At 38.0% G+C, this 20,183-nt stretch overlaps 1 protein-coding gene across 1 annotated transcript in view; it reads right to left on the bottom strand.

Annotated features, from left to right (window-relative positions):
• Positions 1 to 20,183, bottom strand: part of CCDC85A (coiled-coil domain containing 85A) — a 281,237-nt gene that overhangs the window by 38,764 nt on the left and 222,290 nt on the right. The window contains exon 3 of the mRNA XM_042780564.1: positions 18,257 to 18,333. Within this exon, the coding sequence (XP_042636498.1) occupies positions 18,257 to 18,333 (77 nt within the window). The remainder of the gene's footprint in view (positions 1 to 18,256; positions 18,334 to 20,183) is intronic.

The raw sequence follows: 20,183 nt of genomic DNA, 5'->3' as shown, positions 1-20,183 counted from the left end.
CCCAAGTGCTATTATCATAGACAGGTCCATTTCAGGCTATAACTCTATCATTTTAAAGAAAGACCATAGAAAAAGGAACTGGGTACTATCCTTCTCATAGCCTACAGGGTCTCCCTTTGGGTCCTAAAGATTTAACTGCAATAAACCATGATGCTGAGTCCACACTTAGAAGCTAGTAAAATCTATGGCTTCAAACAGAATTAATACAGAAGTAACATACAGCAGCTAAGGCATTTAGCTGCTAACCAAAAGGTTGACAGTTCAAACCCACCAGCTGCTCTGTGAGAGAAAGATGAGGCAGTCTGCTTCAGTAAAGATTTACAGCCTTGGAAACCCTATGGAGCAGTTCTATTTTGTCCTAAAGAGTCACTACGAGTTGGAATTGACTGGATGGCAATGAGTTTTAACATAAAAGATACATCTAAAATAAAAACCATAATATAACAAGACAAGTTATTGAAATCAATATAATAAAACAACATTTTCTACAGGTTCCAAGTCAATTAAAGTCATTGATTTATAAATTATTACAGCTTTACTTATAGCTCTGAGACACTACACAGAAACATTTCTATCTAGAATTGAAAGAACTCTTACCATATTCTTGTGATTGATTCTATTGAACTTTGACAGTATCGAGATCCCAAGCAGGGTACATATTTTATGAATAATATTTAAGGCACAGCTGCCCTTACTGCTCTCATGCCTGTCTTGATCTCATCCTTAAGTGTCAAAAGCTCAGGATGACTGGGTTCTCTACCTAAATAGAATCCTCTCTGATAAAATCAATGCTAGTGAGCCCACATGAACCACTTTTTTTCACAAATGACAACTGAGATATAATTATTGGTCCAATCTTAAATCAATCTCTCCAAAGTCCCTTTCAATTGACAAATCTCCTGGGCTGTCATCACCAACTGTATTGCCATTTGTAAAACTTACTGATAAAAAGCATGTGAGTTTTGCTGGTTAAGGATTCATACTTTAATGTAGGAGTTTCCTTAGGGTGGAAATGGGAGTGCAAAATGGGTGGAACTGGTCCTAAACAAAATAACAAATTTTAAAATTCTAAGTAGCTAAATCCCTTCTGTCTAAAATTCATTGTCAAGAAAAGGTCATCCAAATTCAAATTGTAGCTTCTGTTCAATTTTGGCACTCAATACATGCTAAGCACCCAGAAGGACACAAATCATTCCCACACAATTCATTTGTGATCAATTTACCAGGATTGTGATTTATTTCTGAGCAGGCATTTTATGATCTTCTTTTATGAGATTTCTGTTGTTATGGTTATGAAATTCGTAACATATAAAAATGTTTAAATGTAAAAAAAAAAATTCTCTTTTTAACATTAAGACATACCTGTGTTGTATGTCAAAAACAGCTGATGTACCTTGGCTATTAAAAAACCTCCTTTCCTAGAGCCAGCTTTTTTATGTAAGTCCAGGATGGCTCCCATCCGGTCCTGGGTTTTTTAGTTATTTGTTATCTGTCAAACATTAGAATTCCTCCCTCACTGGTGTTCTGCAGCACATGAGAGGCATTTTAGGTCACAACAAAAAGGTGTCCAACTCCTTTATTTGCCAACTTTACTTATAGATTACTCAAGATATGCTTGAGTAATCTATACGTGTAGACCCATAACACATAGCCATAAATAATCCTTACATTTCAATACTCATTGTTTTTCTTAATATAACTGGTAAGAGCAATAACAAGATAAGAAAAAATACCAAAATAAGAAAAAGTAGTCCAAGGGTTTTAAGTGAGGGACTCAGCAATTTCTTTATGTCTCCCTCTATTTTCTTTCCCTTTTTTTTTTTTAAATTAGTAATTCAAAAGTCATTTCTATAATGCTAATTTAAATTATGGAAGTTACAAAAACCTCTAAAGATAATAACAATTCTGAAAGTAGTCTTAATTTTTCAATTATGTACCTCAACTAAGCACTGCTGAAATCACAAATATCTGAAATGAGCCAATTGTCATGAGGTGCCAAGATGTTTAAGGGTAAGAAATTCTGCCAAGGGAAGAAGTAAACCAAGTAGACACACTTCACTCAAGGATAATGGAGTGCATTCACAAGGGAGAAACAATTGTGAATAGACTGTCCCCTGACTAACAGTAACCATTCCTTCTCACCTCCATTTGCTGGGCTTACCACTAAAACTCTGGGGTATGGAGCTGCTTTCTGTGTGGGCTCTGTGGTCTGGAACAGGGTAGAACCCAAGCAGAGTGGAGGGATTTTATCACCCCAGAGAATGTTGAAACACCTGGGAGCTCCAGTCATAAACTGTTACTTTTGTTAGGTGTCATTGAGTTGGTCCTGACTCCTAATGACACTATGTGTAACAGAACGAAACACTGCCTAGTTCTGAACCATCCTCACAAGCATTGCTATGCTGGAACACACTGTTGCAGCATCAATCATGAGAGTCACAGGGAATGGTCAAATATCTCTGTAGCAGCCAGTCAACAGTGTAAAGTAGGTTTGAGGAGGGAACAACTGGGTAAGCCAGAGGAGCAAATTAAGATGATAGGTGAGAACCCATTTATTTGAGGGAGAAACTGTGCCTAAGGAAGTCTCTTAGAGAACACTTTACTGTCCTTGTGAGTTCAGTTTGGGCTGTTGTACCTGATGCCATAGTTTACTATTATTTTGAGTAATGCCACTGTGAATGTGTGTAGGTTGTTTGTGAAAATACTCCACTGTTTACTGATGTAGAAATTACTTTGTACTATTTGTAGAATAAGCTCAAAAATAAATCTTAAATTTCCTCCTAGTATTATTTACCGAATTTACTCTTCCAATTGCTTACCAAGCTTCTAAAGGCTCCTGAGTAGTAAAATAATTAAGGCACAGTCTTCTAATTTTTTTTCTATATTCTTGTTCTTCATACCGCTTTTCTGCACATCTTTAATTAGCTTCACTTGTTAACATGCTACCAGGTCCTATAGGTTCAATGGTGTTCAATTTAAAAGGTAATGTATTAAAGCTCTTTGTAAACCGTAAAGAGCTATGCTGATCATTGTCTCACCGTGTCTCCTACAATTTCTCCTTTCGTTCCCTATATCGACAACAAAATCTAAAGAAAGGTCCAGTCAGCTTCTTGCTGGCTGTTATTTCAGATGCTTTGGTCTACAGAGTGAATCCAATAAATCGGATATCTTCTGAAAAAGTTATTTCTTCCTCTGGACATTGTTCTTTATGTGTATCACAAGTACTACTGACTTTGATTTATATGCAGCTCCTCTTTTGTTATTCTGCTCAGTCTAGTCACACTGCAAAAAACCAATGCATGATATCTTATGTCTTTGTCTTCTTTTTTTCACAGTAATTTATTTTGGCTTATCTCAGAATTGAAATCCTGAAACATCTGCAACATTTTAAAATAAAGAATGCATATTGTCTGGATATAAATTAGAAGTAGATCAAAGTTCATTTTCAAACATTTCCTATATTGTTATTCTCTTTCATCATAATTTTTAAAATTCCATTTGTGCAAATTTATGTCTCCATTTATTATATGCTATATGCAATTCTTTGAATTTTTTTTGAAATACAATCTTTTAGAAATGGTCACATTAATTTATGTGTTCAAGAAAGAATATCCTAAATTCAGGTGATCTTTAACTTTTAAAAAGGCGTTTTCTTCTCAAGCAATAATAGCTAACAAGTAAAGCTGCATTTTCTGTACTCTTTTGTGGGCACTCTTTGAAATGCTCATTCATAAATCAGATTTAAAGTCCAGCTTGGTGATCCAGTGGAGCAAAGCGCTCCTGACTCCCTGGGCGGACACTGCCGTGGTGGCTGTGCCCATGTTCCTTGGGCTCTACCTACCATTGGACAGACTAACTCATCTTTGCCCCATCTCTTCATCTGTTTTCTAATGAAGAATCCCTTCACCCTGGGTTTGATAACTGCCTGGTTATAAGACATGGACACCAGCCTTTGTACACTAGATTGTAGAAGGCTGGAACCTCATCATTCCCAAAAGCAGTAGCTGAGGCCTTTGTACCTGTCCAGAGAAAATCCACTAGCCTTCATCACACCCATCTTGTTTATTTTTCAATGTGTATGTTGTTGTTGTTGTTGTGTGCTGTTGAGTCGGACCCAACTCATAGCGACCCCTCCTTGGGTTTCCAAAGCAGTATCACTACGGAAGTAGATCGCCCCATCTTCCTTCCGAGGAGTGACTGGTGGGTTTGAATCCCCAGCCTTCTCATTAGCAGTCATCAAGTGCTTTAGCCACTATGTTACCAGAGCTCCCTCAATGTGTATATTGTTAGGAAAAGCTTGTCCCTTTTTGTTCATATATACAATTTTATTTAAAGAATAAAAATAAGCATTAAGAGGATTACATAATCTCTCTCAAAAAGCACATAATGCGGTACTCCTCAGGTTAGGCTGTCAGTTCCATTTTAAGTATATTTGATGTGATTTGAAACTCAAATGAAGACTGCATGCTACTTAAATAAATGTAGCAGCTATGTGATGAAATTGTATTAATGTTAGTGTCTAATGAGGTAGAATTACCCACCATAATATTAATAGGCACTTGTAAGTAAAAGTCCCAGTGTGACATAAAGTTGTAGCTTTAAAGAATTTTAATATAAAAAAAATAAAAATAAAAATAAGGACACACTTATTTTACGTATTCACTTATACATAAACACAAAATTTCTCTAGATAAATAGTCACAAGATTTCAGAGTTGAGCAGAACCTTGAGCCTCACCTAGCACAACTCCATTGTATAGACAAGAGATCTAATGCTTGCAGAGGTTAGGGCTATGTCCTGGTCAGAGAGCTAATTCAGAGCAAACACAGGCCAAGATCTAGGTTTTGAAATTCCTGTTCAGTGTTCTTTCTCTCATACTCATAGTGCCACCTTTAGTCACTTGATTACTTCCATTTATATTTTAGCTTTGTAAATATCATTCAATTATCCTTTATTTGTCGTATGAGAACTTTCTTTAAATATAATTTAGAAAAGTCTTAAATCACTTAGAAATGTACTTAAACTATTACTTTATGAAAGTATATAGATATTTGCTTATATTTAAAATTTGTCTACTTTACATTTAGAGGATATAGCTAATTACCAATTATTAAGAGGTACTTTCATTTTTAATTTGTTTTAAACATGTTCAGTTTCCTCAGGCTACCCTACCAAAAAAAAAAAAAAAAAGGAAATTAGAGGTGCAAGACTTTCAAAAGGAAAATATTAGACGTCATTGTAGGAAAGGCCTGAGGCCTGAGCCAGAAAGAGGAGGAAGGCAGCTGGGTTTAGATGCCTCTTTTACATCAGTCAGGAGCTGTGGTGGCGTAGTGCCTAAGGCACTTGACTGCTTACCAGAAGGCTGGCAGTTCTAACCCACCCGCCACTCCTCAGAAGGAAGGTTGGGCAATCTACTTCTGTAGAGATACAGCCTCAGAAACCCAAGGAGGGGTTGCTATGAGTCAGATCTGGCTTGACGGCAGTGCATTTGTTTTTTTGGTTTACATCAGTCAGAGGTAATGACCTCCAGCATGAAGTGGAGATCAAGGGAGACTGGGGATCTCTGCATTTTCACAAGCTTTTCAACGAAGATTTAACACCTTTTTTTTTTTTTTTGCTATCCACATATGTTTTTTATATTTAATTTAATTACAAAATCAAAACTAACCAATGTTTTTCCCCACTTTCTATCAGCCTTTTACTTTACTCTATCAGAAAAACTTTCACCTTTAACTGTTTTCTTTTGGGCTTTTGCTGCTATTAGCTGCCATCTAGCTGGGGCATCGAGTTGGCCCCCAACTCATGGCAAGTCCATGCACAACAGAAGAAAACAACGCTGCCCTCTCCGCACCACCCGTCATCAGTTGGGGATTGAACTATTGAGATCCATAGGGGTTTTCTGGGTTGATTTTAATAAGCAGACAACCAGGCCTTTCTTCCTGGTCTGTCTTAGTCTGGATGCTCCACAGAAACCTTTTCTGTATCATAGCAACACACAAGCCTCCATTGACAGGGGGCAGCTGCGCCTGAGCAGCACTGGCCAGGAATCTAACCTGGGTCTCCCGCATTGGAGGCAAGAACTCTATTACTGAACTGCCAGTGCCCTCATGTTTGGCTTTACTTTGGTAAACAAAGGAAAACAATAATAGCCATTTCTGTAAGTACAGGGCAGCATTAGTTTCTCTAGTCTCATCTCCACTTTGTCCCAACCACTCTTTCATTTTGCATCTCACTCAAATGTCTGTGATTCTAGTTAATATTATACAGAGAATAATTTCATGGTGAGACAGTCTCACAATTTTCTGTGTCAAATTCTGCCAAGGAGAGATAACAAAAATGTTACTGTTTTTATGACTATTACAAATTATATTTTTAAAAATGTGCCCCAGTGAGAGAAAGTTATCAATATGTCAGTGTAGACACAAGAAGGCAACATTGTTAGGTGTGAATTATTGATAAGAGTCCCTAATAATTTAGTACTATTTAAATTCAATAAATTTACTAATAAGTTTATTAAGTGACATGGACATATTTTCTGCTTGCATTTCCATTTCAGCTATTTTTCTCTCATTAGAATGAAGATTTCTCATTATGTATCCAAGATTCTCAAACAAGGACCCTTGAGCATGAGTGAGTCCCAAAAGAATGCTATAAATCTCCTTAGTTTGAGAGCCTCCATGTTGCCTGAGACATTTTTTCTATGAATTTTACTCTCTTACATATTTTCTCTGATAGACTTTAGCTTTTCCCTTAACCCAGGGTCCATTTATGTAGATTCTCTAGCAAGACTTTTTCCCAGTAAATTTGCTTTCCATATGTATTTATTTCTTCTATTCTAATACACCCACACCACTTGTGTAGCTCCCCTCTGTCCCCAAAAGCTGTATTGAACTATACATAAAATCCTCTTTTCTTTTCTTTAATTGAATAAATCATGTTGATTTACAGAAAAAGGCAATCCACAAGCACTGTTTACTGAGTACAGTTCACTTTTTCCCACATATGACGTCAGTAACAACCAATCCTTAATGGATTTAACTAATTTTTTCCTGTCAGTAGCATCCAGATTCCATTCAGGTTTTGCAACATAATTAGAGTTGCTATTCATGAGGGAGGGAAAAAAAAAAAGGAATTCTATACAAGGTACTCTTTAGGAGTAGCAAAATGGCAATTTTCATGGAAATAACAATTGAAGCATGCTAGCACTGACTTTAAGCATTCCACAAAGAATTACTCTGTGCCTGTGTTTTGGGCAACAGTTAGTGATTTCTTTCCCCATGGATTCCAACCCTAAAGGAGCCATCATACTTTCAAGAGCCAAATAAGACAAAAATAGACCGGGAAAACATAACGTCAGAAAACAGAAAGAGGAAAAGAAGACAAAAACAATAAATACACATCTCTGCAACAAAAAAAAGGAAAAACTTATGAGAGAAATCTGCACATTAGGGAGGCTCCTCCCCACTCTGCCCAGCACGCTGGTGATCTGTGCACAAGAACACAGGTGAGCTCATGCTTCCAGATGTGACGCTGGACCTGGGATGAGTTGCCATGAAAAAGAGAAGCTCAATTTCTTTAGTCCCCATGTTCCCCTCTCAGCACTTCTGGCAACAGTGACAGGCTCTTTTCCTTTGTTCAGACACTGCTCTGGAAATGGCTCTGCCTCTTTTCCCAATGCACTGAAAGACTGCATTGTGAGGCCGCATTATAATCAAATTATATGAGAGGGAGATATTTCATTTCCATTCCTAAAATTAGACTCTTATGTGTATGCTAGCAAACAGAAATAGAAACACTTGCTGAAAGGGGCCCACTCAGTGGTGATCCTAGTTCCCAACCCTTTCAAGCACATTTGCTGAACCCATAGCTCTTAGGCAAGCACATGGCACTAGACAGCTCATGATATCTCTACTAATGCTGGAAGCCTTTAAAAGGTTGGTCTTAGAGGTGGGTGTGGAGTTCCCGGGTGGCACAAAAGGTTAAGCGTTTGGTGATTAAATGAAAGAGGTTGGTGGTTTAAATTCAGCCTTGGAAGAAAGGCGTGGTTATCTACTTCTGAAAGATCACAGCCACTGAAAACGCTAGGGAGCTCAGTTCTACTCTGACACAGATAGGTCACCATGAGTTAGTCGGTCTGGACTCAATGGCAACTAGTTTGTTTGTTTTTTGGTTTTATAGGTGGGTGGTTTGTTTTAGGAAGAGTCTTTCAGGCACAAAGGGCATATAGTGCTTTCCAAGCAGACACTGGTGCCAGAGCAATTTGATCAAAGGGAATAGATTTCCCAAAAGGATTTTTTAACAAATGTACTTAATTGACTTTGGAGCTGCAGCAAACTGCTTCATGTTGCTAGCCTTCTTTGCACTGTAAAATCCAAGGTCAACTCAGAATAGGTGAGAAGAGGTAATAAAAAGAATTTTTACTTCAGGGTTATGTCTGATTAGTGACTGATGTCTACAAAGGCCAGCATATTAACTTATAATAAAATCATCAAGTATGTATTCTATATAAACCATTTGGAGATTTTTATTCTAGTTGAAGAGACATCTTCCTAGCAGTTGAAACACGTAAACATATTGGTTAGTTCTAAATTGAAAACAACTGCAACCATCAAGGGGAAAGAAATAAACAAATGAACAAAAGAGAGATCTATGTGAGGTTTTTGAATCCGGGCTGAAAAATCAAATGGTATGGGTATATACCTTTAAAATCAACACTCCAGCTATTTGTTTCCCTTCCCACAGGCTACAGTTCATTCTGAACAGAAAGGTCTTTTCTGACTATATTCTATTAAGTATGAATTTTCTATGCATATGTGGGTGTGTGGGTGTGTATAATAAAACATTATGATTTTTGAAGTACAGTATCTTGGAAATCTGTCAGGGAGGAGAACACCCTGTGAAAATGCTTCCTTCCATCCTCTCCCCCTGCCTCACATTTATGATAAGTAGCATGGCTTCAAAAAAGAAAAAAAACATTTTCTTTAAAGCAAGAACAAATGTCTAACAAATCTTAGATGGCTAACCAAAGTCAATGTTAATTTTTAAGGTAAATGTTGAAAACATGAATTTGATAATAATATAAAGATAGATTTAGCAGTTTAATTACACTGAATTATATTAATTATATATGAAATGATGGAAGGCGACACTGTGAGTATGCTAGAAAGAACACTGAACAGACCTACGTTTTGGCCTGAGTCACTCCTTAATTAGCTGTATGACCAGGAGGATACCCTAACCTTTGTGAGCCCTGTATCACTTGTCTATGAGATGTCATTATTCTGGGTGATACATAGGTTCTATTCAACTCTGAACAATAAGGACACTTTATCCAGAGAAAGTTTGTATTTATGTGTCAGTATATATATAATATAGGTATGTTCATTTTTATTTTGATATTGTTGTTATGTGCCGTCGAGTCAGCCCTGACTCATAGCGACCCCTCCTTGGGTTTCCGTGGCAGTATCACTACGGAAGTAGGATTGCCCAACCTTCCTTCCGAGGAGTGGCTGGTGGGTTTGAACTGCCAGCCTTCTGGTAAGCAGTCAAGTGCCTTAGCCACTATGCTACCAGAGCTCCCTATTAGAATTCCTTAAAACTATAACTTTATGCCATATTAGATCTTTTATTTATAAGTGCCTATTTATGTCATTAAAAGGAGCCCCGGTGGCATAGTGGTTAAAGCATTTGGCTGCTAACCAAAAAGTCAGTGATTTGAACCCACCATCACTGCATGGAAGAAAGATGAGGCAGTATTCTTCCATATAGATTTATAGGCTTGGAGACCATACGATGCTGGTAAGGTTGTGGAGAGATTGGAACTCTCATACACTGCTGGTAGGACTGCAAAATGGTACAACCACTGTGGAAAATGGTATGGCATCTCTTTGAAAAACTGAAAATAGAAATGCCATTTGATCCAGTAATTCCATTACTAGGAATATATCCTAAAGAGGTGAGAGACAGGACACAAACAGACATATGCACACCCATGTTCATTGCAGCATGATTCACTACATCAAAGAGATGGAAACAACCAAAGTGCCCATCAACAGATGAATGGATAACCAAACTATGGTACATTTACAGAACAGAATTCTATGCTACATTAAAGAATAATGAAGAATACACAAATCATCTCACAAGGTGGATGAATTTGGAGGACATTATGCTGAGTGAAAGAAGTCAATTGAGAAGGACAAATATTGAATGATCCATTATTGTTAAAAAGTCAAGGAAATGTTTGCTTAGGGAAGGAAACTCACTTTGTAGGTTACCAGGGATGGGAGGGGAGGGGTGGAAAATTTTAGGACTAGTTGGGGGTCACAGGTTGATTTAGGTGAAGGGGGGGATGGTATAGAAAGAGTCTGTGACCAACATGATAACTTTGGGAAAAGCAACGTCACTGAAATGTGCACTTAAGATATAGACAACCAAACCAAAAGAATCAAACTCACTGCCATCAAGTTGATTCAGATTCATAGCAACCCCTCTTGGGTTTCTGAGGTGGTAAACCTCTATGGAAGTAGATTGCCCAGTCTTCCTTCCACAGAGTGGCTGGTAGGTTTGAACCTCCAACCTTCTGGTTAGTAGTCAAATGCCATAGGCACTACACCACCAGAGCTCCAGAGGAAAATAATGTTGTTATTGTTGTTAAGTGCCGTCGAGTCATTTCTGACTCATAGCGACCCCATGCACAGCAGAATGAAACACTGCCCAATCCTGCGCCAGCCCCACAATCCCTGCTATACTTGAGCCCATCATTGCAGCCACTGTGTCAATCCATCTCATTGAAGGCCTCCCCCTCTTTCGTTGACCCTCCACCCTACCAAGCATGACATCCTTCTCCAGGGAATGGTCCCTTCTTACAACATGACCAAAATAGGTGAGATGAAGTCTGGCCATTCTTGCTTCCAAGAAGCATTCTGGCTGCACTTCCTCCAGGGCAGATCTGTTAGTTCTTTTAGCAGTCCATGGTACTTTCAGCATTCTTCGCCAACATCACAACTCAAAAGCATGAACTCTTCTTCGGTCTTCCTTATTCATTGTCCAGTTCTCACATGCATACGAGGTGATTGGAAATACCATGGCTTGTGTCAGGCACACCTTAGTCCTCAATGAGATATCCTTGCTCCTCAGCACTTGAAACAGTTCCTTCACAGTTGACTTTCCCAATGCTACACGTCGTCTATTGTCCTGACTGCTGCTTCCTTTGGCATCGATTGTAGAACCAAGCAATGTGAATTCTTTGACAACCTCAATCTTCTCTCCATTTATTGTGATGCTGCTCATTGGTCCAGTTGTGAGGATTTTTGTTTTCTTTATATTGAGATGTAATCCATACTGTAGACTGTATTCTTCAACCTTCATCAGTAGGTGCCTTAATGAGGCAAATAATAGTATATGCAAAATACTGCATTACCACTAACACCAAACACCAGACTGCATGCATAGACAAGTGAGAAGATTAGGTGTGGGTTTGTGAACAGGAATATATCCTAGACCAAGGATAGATTTAGCTGAAGATTATCTTACATGTGCACTTGTGCTACACAATTAGCCACAAACATTACAGAAGCAACAGAAGACAGAGTTGGAGTAACCTCTCAGAGACAACCAAACACATTGAGAGAGAGAATCACCAGGCCTGATGATTCAGGACCATAGTCTCAGGCAACACCAAGCTCAATTAGTAAACACCATACAGAAAAATCTTGTTCCACATCCTACTTTGGTGAGTAGCTATTGGGGTCTTAAAAGCTTTCAAGTGGCCATCTAAGATGCAACTATTGTTCTCCTCTTATCTGAAGCAAAGAAGAGTTAAGAAAAGCAAAGTCATCTGGAAACAATTAGTTCAAGGATAAGGTGGACACCGAGACCAGAAGAATTAGATGGTGTCTGGCTACCAATGCCAGCCACTCGGAAAGGGATCAAAACTGGAGATCCTTGATAGAGTGGGATGAAAAATGTGGAAAAACATTCAAAAACACAAAAATGACCAGAATTACTGGTCAGATAGAGTCTGATGGAACCCCGCAAGACTATAGCCCCAGGTTATCCTTCAGACCTAGAATGGGGCTGCCTCCTGTGGACTGGCTCTTAGCCCAACAGTTGAAAGACCTACATGCAGAACACCTACCCCAGGGTAATGCACCCATCTACTCTAGGGAGACACATCCCTTAGATCAATTAGCCATGGGGCCAGAAGGACAGCATTTACATAGAAGGAAAGCTGGACAGACAAGAGTACATAGTTAAGAAGGGCACAGGGAGGGGGTAGTCACAGGGACAGGAGGGGAGGAGAGTTTGTTATGGTGGGGGATGGTAATCAGGGCATGAAATTAAATGTGCATGAACTGTTGAATGTAAAACAAATTTTGCTCTGTAAATTTGCACCCAAAGCACAATAATTTTTCTTTTTTTAAAAAAGAAACCATATGGGGCAGTTCTACTCTGTCTTATAGGGTTGCTATGAGTTGGAATTAACTTGATGGCAGAGGGTTTTTTTGGTTTATTTATGCCATTGTGGGTATTCTAAAGTTAATAAAATTTCATCAGATGACTTCTGTTGTTGTTGTTATGTGCCGTCGAGTCAGACCCAACTCAGATGACTTCTAGATTTATTTAAATTGTATGCAGTCTTCATTTGGGGTTGATCTCAAATTAAATACACTTATAGTGGAGCTGACAGACTAGCCTAACTAATGTTACATTATGTGTATTCTGAGATTATATGCAATCCTTTGAAATATTTTAGAAATGTAATCTTCTAGAAATGGTCACATTCACTTATAAGCTCAAGAAAGAACATCTTGAGTTCAGGCAATCTTTGACTATTTTTTGTACCATCTTTAGAAAAAAAAAAACTAAACTCACTGTTGTCAAGTCAGTCATGACTCATAGCGACTCCTCATTGGGTTTCTGAGGCAGTCTCTCTATGGAAGTAGATTGCCCAAACTTCCTTCCAAAGAGTATCTGGTGGATTTGAAACACCAACCTTCAGTTAGCAGTCAAATGCCTTAGGCACTAGGCCACCAGAGCTCCTACCTTTTAAAAGGGTGAAGAAAAATTTGAAATGGACTGTGGTGATGGTTGCACAATATAATGAACATAATTAATGTACTACACATTGTATATCTGAAAAAATACCAAAATGGCAGTCTCTCTCTCTACATATATACTTATTTATTTACCCCAAAAACAACAAGAAAAAAAGGAGTTTTATTCTCAAGAATACTTTTTCATTTTCTGAAAATAATGAGATCTTCATACTCATGGACACTCAGAAATGCTCATTCACAAATCAGATGAAAAGTCCAGCTCATTTGGGTGAAGAGAAGGGCAATGTACCAAAAGTAAGTGACCAATATGGTAGGCGGCATTGAGGAAGAGAAAGACATAGAGAGGTACATGAATATGAACAAATATGAACCCTTTTGCACATACCGTACTGCACTGTCAGTGAAGGTTAACATGGGTATATGGGTGGATAGATGGGTGGACAGGCTGAACGATTAGGTATGTCTATGAAATGGGGAATGTATCCAAGAAAATATATAGGGTTGGCAGACAATGGTCCTGTAAGTTTATGTGAATGATCAGAATTCTCAGGTGTATAATAGAGCTGACAAGAAGTAAGGTTGTGGTCATGGCTTGGTCACAGCCAGCTACCCAGAGGGACTGAGTAGTGGAACCTGTGGGCTTGGGACCATAGTCGCAGGGGACATCAAGCTCAATTGGCATAACATACGATACAAAACATTGTTCCACCTCCTACTTTGGCAAGTAGCAACTGGGATCTTAAAAGCTAGCAAGCTGCCATCTAGATGCAACGATGGGTCTCTCCTCATCCAGAGCAAAGAAGAATGAAGAAACACAAAACTCATGGAAACAATTAGTCCTAGCAACTGGTACACCATCTGATCTGCAGCCTATACAATTATGAGACCAGAAGAACTAGATGGCTAGATGGTGCCCGGCTACCACTGTCATCCACTTGAAAGGGGATCTATGTAGGAGATCCTGGATAGAGAGGGAGAACAATGTGGAACAAAACTCAAAATCATTTGGAGAAAACAAAAAAGCGTGGGGGACCAGGTTTGCTGGTCCGATAGAGCCTGGTGGAACCACTGAGACTATGGCCCCTAGCTGCCCTTCAGATCTGGAATTGAACCCACACCTGTGGTTTCCAGCCAAACAAAAGACAGGCATATGAGTTGAAGATTTACCTCAAGTAGATACACTCCTTGGAGAGAACAATCGTGGGAGAGAGAAGGGCTGCTTATGCACAGGGAGACAGCTCAGGGGGAAGGAGTGCATGGAGCGATGGACACAGGGAAGAGGTAACTATGGGGAGGAAGTGGGAGGGGAGCTGTTGCATTGTGGTAAACTGTGGTCAATATCATGAGATGAAGTATATGTGAACCACTGTATGGAAAGTAAATTTGCTCTGTAAACCTTCACCCAAATCACAATTTTAAAAAAAAATCAATTTATGATTAAATCAATTGATGGTGAATTTTTTTTCAAACAAACAAACAAACAAAAAGTCCAGCTCAATGATCCTGGTTGGATATAGCAGAGATCATGGCACAGCACTGGTGTAGTGCCTAAGGCACTTGACTGCTAACCAGAAGGCTGGTGGTTCACACTCACCAGCCACTCCATGGAAGGAAGATTGAGCAATATACTTCCGTAGTAATAATGCCTCGGAAAGCCAAGGAAGGGTTTCTATGAAACGGACACAACTTGAGGGCAGTGAGTTTGGTGTGGTTTGGTTTGGTTTGGATGGCACAGCAAAGTACTCTTGACTCCCTGGGAAGGGACTGTCATGGTGGCTGTGCCCACATTCTCTCTACTTGTCCTCAGGCTCCACAGGCTAGACCAACTCATCTTTCCTCCATTTCTCCATTTGTTCTCTAATGAAGAATCCCTTCATTCTGAGTTTTGATAGATGGATGGGCATAAGGTATAGACTCAACTCTTTCTCTATACGTGAGCTCCTAGAATGTTAAGAGCCAGAAGGAACTTCATTTACAAAAGCAGCAGCTGAGGCCTTTCTACCTGACCAGAGAAAAATCCACAAGCCTTTATCATTCCCATCTTCTTATTTTGAAATATGTATGTTGTTATGTCTTCAGGAGAAAGATGTGGCAGTCAGCTACTGTAAAAGATTTACAGCCTTGGAAAACCAATGGATCAGTTCCACCCTTTCCTATAGGGTCGCTGTGAGTCATAATCGACTTGATGGTAGTGTATTTGGATTTGGTATATGGTTCGATCAAAGTCATGCCTTTCTGATCCTTATACCTGATTTTATATAAAGAATAAAAATAAGCATTAAGGGGATCCTTCCTCCATGAAAAATAGAAAAGAATGTGGTCACAGCCACTATAAATATTCAGTATACTTGGGATTCCAACAGTCAACTACACTCTTATACCTGTTTTTCCAAAGACAAATGGACATACTTTTGTAAACTTGGGAATTAAAAGGAATACTTACTAATCAAGGCACAGTGAGCAAACTCCTATAATTGAAAATCAAGTGTTCAAATGTTGAGACTAATTAATGCAAGGACGTCAGCTTGTCGCATTGGATTGACCTTGCAAATCAGCTAAGACAATGCAGTCACAAATAGCAAGATAAGTTTCTGCAGGGAAATCTCATCACACATTATCTGCACTGTTACCAGTAAGTTCTATGATTCGCCACTGACAATATTCTCTAGAGTACATTTAGAACAAAGTGTTGGTCCTGTTTTCATAACATTAAGCTGTATATTCTTCTGTGCAACGGAGCCAACTCCCAGCCTTCCATGAGATTCCCTTCACAGGAGTCTTGCTGTTCAGAGACTCATTCATTGTGTTCCATCCTAGAGTCTCACCAACTGTCTGTGCTCGTTTCAGTTTGTGTTAATACATGTAATTGTTACTGGAGATTGTATCTTACCTATCTTAGCTTTAAATGGAGGCAACACTCCCAAATTTAGAAATTTAGTAGAAATCTTGTTTGTGAGCTGAATATTGATTTCTTTGCATATGTCAAATAGAGTACTTCAAATGATGGACATCCATCACACTGAAGTACTTTGGACATGTAAATAGTTGTTACTTAACTAATTTAAAAACTTTTTTTTCTCTCTCATTTTAACATCTCTGAAATCAGCAAGTCTAACAACATCAATTTTTTTCTTGCTCAGTGGTACAAACAATGATGGTACATCCCACATCAATAACATCTTAGACCTAAAAAATCATGATTTTTTTAGAGCCATTTCTAGAATAATTAATAAAGAAAGAACAACTGTTCCTGATAGTAAAATACATAGCAATGCATTTAAAAAGCATATGACAGAAAATATTAACCTGAGAAGTAGATAAATCTCTCCTCATTTTAACTCTGCAACTACCATGTATTTCAGTGTTGGATTTGAGCCTCAATTCCCAGTCAGAGTGAAACTAAGAAAAATACACAATTTTTTCTATTTCTTTTAATTAATATTCCCAGTTGCCTGATAGATGGTATTATACTATAATCATATATAACATTTACAAAATGACCTAATTATATTTTCCAGGTTTATGTGAAAAAGGGGAAGATGTTAGATGTTTTAAGTCAAGAGCCCCCTGCACTGCCGTATTGTGACACCGATATAAAAGGCAAATGGCAAAGAGAAATTTATAAAGTGAAAATAAAAAAAGAGCAAAGAAAAAACTCTACCAGTATTTTATTTCATGATATAAATAATCCCTTCTGTCATCATGAGTTTTGACATATGTGGAGTTTGAAAGAAGTCAATTCATTTCATTTAATCTCAAGATTCCTACCCAGATGGTTGGCCAATAGAAGAAAGGGAAACACATTTTTACACATAGTACTTGACAGCCCAAATCATCATTAATGAGTACAAATAGCTTAAAAACAAATTAAGAGGGAAAAGACCTAAAATGTCTTTTCAGAGAGTCTTACATTAATACTCAAATCTTTTCTCCTGAATTATAACTAACCCACTGCCGTCAAGTCAGATCTGACTCATAGCAACCCCTCCTTGGGTTCCTGAGTCAGTATCATCATGGAAGTAGATTTCCCAACCTTCCTTCCGAGGAGTGGCTGGTGGGTTTGAACCGCCAGCCTTCTGGTTAGCAGTCAAACGCCTTAGGCACTATGCCACCAAAGCTCCTTGAATTATAACTAGTCTTTGCTTTTTATTTTACAATAATTTTTATGCAGTAAAACCTGTGGAAGCTGGAACCTATGTAAAGAAACCTGTCAGAGAAAGAAAATGTAAATATTTTCACTAAAATGAGCAACAGAAATGTAGTAAGACTGCACCCTGTCAAAGGCAGAAAACTAGTGAGACCTAGAAAAATAAGGCAATCCTATCAAGTTCTCACAGGTTTCACTGAATAAACTACTATTTACTAGTTGTTTTAAGTTTAAATTTCCCTTAGTCATGTACAAAATGGAAATAATCACTAGAATGTGGGAAAAACACAAGTGACTAATTGCCTAGGGAACTCCTTCTGTAAAATATTAGAGTACATTCTGTTTCACTTGCCAGTAGAATTGTTCAACAGCTCTAGAAAACATTTCCTAAGAACCACCACACAGAAGATCAAAATCATTCTTACCAAGTTAACAGTCCTTAGAAATAATTTTATAAGTGAAACATATGGCAGGGCATTGCATATCCCAGAAAAAGTTCTACTTTACATTCATCAGGAAAAAGAAGCAAAGCCCCAAAGTAAAAAATAAGCAAAACTGTCAATTACTGTCATCGCTTTGTTGCACTGAAAGAGTTCAATTATATCACAAAGAATTTCAGAAAGTACTAATTGAATTAAATTTTGAAACCTTCAAACTACCCACAGCTTTGACTAACTCATAAATCAGCAAATTTTCTATTTAAATTAGAGCCCGTTCTCTATATCCACCAACTACATGTATGATGTCTATGAGTAATACTATCAAAGCATATTTATTTTCTGCTATTTATTTTCTTTCTCCTTTCTTCTTCCTTCCAAAATTCCCTTACACTCTTACTACAGCTATCTGTATACTTTAGCATCACACCTAAGAATCTGGATCATATGACGACCATCATGGAAAGCGATCACACTGTACAGTGATGAATGGCTATTTACAAAATGATTTATATTATTTAAAGAGAAACTTCAATCGAGACTTTAAATTCCAAATAAAATGCTGCAACTCAAATGGCACTGACTAGCTACGAGCTTCTGAAGTCACCCACCTGGGGCAGCATGCGATTTTCTTCCTCCAGCTGTCTTACTCTTGCCTCCAGCTGCCTAACATAGGACAAGGTTGATTCTAAAATTAAAAAGAAAGAACTCACATTATACACACAGGTCTTGTTTGGTGCACGGTCAGGATATTTCTGGCTTGATTTATTCAAATCAGATAGCAACCATTTGTTTGTTATTTTAAAAAAGAAAAAAAAAAAACTGTCCCAGAAAGATAGTAACAGAAACCATTGAAACTGCAGACATTTTGAACAATTGTACAGTATTAAGCAGAATTAGGGGAAAAAAAAAAAAAGGAGAATTAAAGAAATTTGTAAGTGGTGAGATTCTAGGCATTTTTACACCAAGCAGCTATTAGAATATTAAGCATCCTTAAGACAGCTATTCCCTTTTCTTCTTACTTTGGTGAAATGAGCTGCCCCACACATGAGATTTTTTTTTGTAATGTCAACTAAACACATACAAAAATTACTAGGTCATTTTAAAAAATGGAAAATAAATATATGTTTCAAAAACCCAGCTCCTTTTATTTTCCCAATAAGTATCTCAAGTCTTAAGATCAACATTTGTGGGTCTCACAAACGTAGATATATTGTCTATAATTCAGACAAAAGCTATGAAAGGACTAAAGCTTTAGATTTCAGCTTAATATTAATTTTGATTTTGGCTGAGTGTGACAGAGACCCAAGTCATCCCCAAATCTTAAGGGAAATGAGAGGCAAATCTGAAAATGATTCTTATTTTCATTTCTTCGCAGAGTTTAGAGTTTTATCTTCAGGAAAAGAGTCACATGCAGAGAAAAAAAGGAGGTTCATTTTGGGGAACAATTTTATCGTAACTCTTCTCTATTAAAATGAAAATATTCAAGTGTATCATATAGTAACATAGCTGCAATTCATTCATTACCCAAGAACAAACATAATTCAAGTACAGCAGACGGTACATGGCAATTGAGCCCCTGCAGAGCACACTTCCAAAGTTAATGTTAAAACAGCAGATCTTCCTCAGTGTTCTTCATCTTCTTCAGTCTCAAAACCACAAAAGAACAGAGGCATTCCCTTCTCCAAAGGAAGGGAATTTAAGAGGCAAATATGTGGGGACCTAACAATCAGCTCTGGTAGTGTAGTGCTTAAGGCACTTGACTGCTAACCAGAAGGCTGGTGGTTCAAACTCATCAGCCACTCTGTGGAAGGAAGAATGGACAATCTACTTCTGTAGAGATACCCTCTCAGAAACCTAAGGAGGGGTAGCTATGAGTCAAATCAACTCCATGGTAGTGAGTTTTGTTTGTTAACAATCAGAAGTTAGGATATTGATGCAATTTAATACCTTGATATGAAATAATCATGGAAGCTCTACTTTATTACTTTTATATGCAAATTGTTGATGTGAACTCAATTATCATTTTTGTAACCTCCAAGGCAACAAGCTGACGTGTTATTTTCCTAAAACACATAAGGTGCTTTAGTCCTTAATTCTCAATTGTAACAATTAAGCTCATCCCTCATCAGTTTAGAGCAGTCCTGTTTTCACAAATTGTTTGCAGACAGCCCCATCATTGGCATTAATAAAACCATCCACTGACTTCACACCAAAGGAGAAGACTTACCCTCCAACAGGCCTCATATGAGAAGACAGAAAGACAAGGTAAGGGAAACGGAAGATATTTGCCAGAGACATGCTCTGTATTTCTTTTTTAGCTCAACAAAATGTTAAAAGTTTGCTTTATGGACTGTTCCAAAAGGAGGGAGAAAGTATACAGGATAAATGAATAGCAAAATTATTGATTTCATGAGTCTGCTTTATGCTAGCAGAACACGTGTCATTTGCATATCATTAAGATGTAAATGCAGATTGCCTGATTTATAGTTTAGCAAGCCTTACTCTCTCCTCTAGTAAAACAACCACTTGATAAGG

Source organism: Orycteropus afer, unplaced genomic scaffold (assembly GCF_000298275.1).
Source record: "Orycteropus afer afer isolate SDZICR_OR568_19922 unplaced genomic scaffold, OryAfe1.0 scaffold00046, whole genome shotgun sequence".
In the NCBI taxonomy this organism is placed as follows: domain Eukaryota; kingdom Metazoa; phylum Chordata; class Mammalia; order Tubulidentata; family Orycteropodidae; genus Orycteropus; species Orycteropus afer.
The sequence above is the reverse complement of the archived record's forward strand: the minus strand, read 5'-3'. Positions and strand labels throughout refer to the sequence as shown.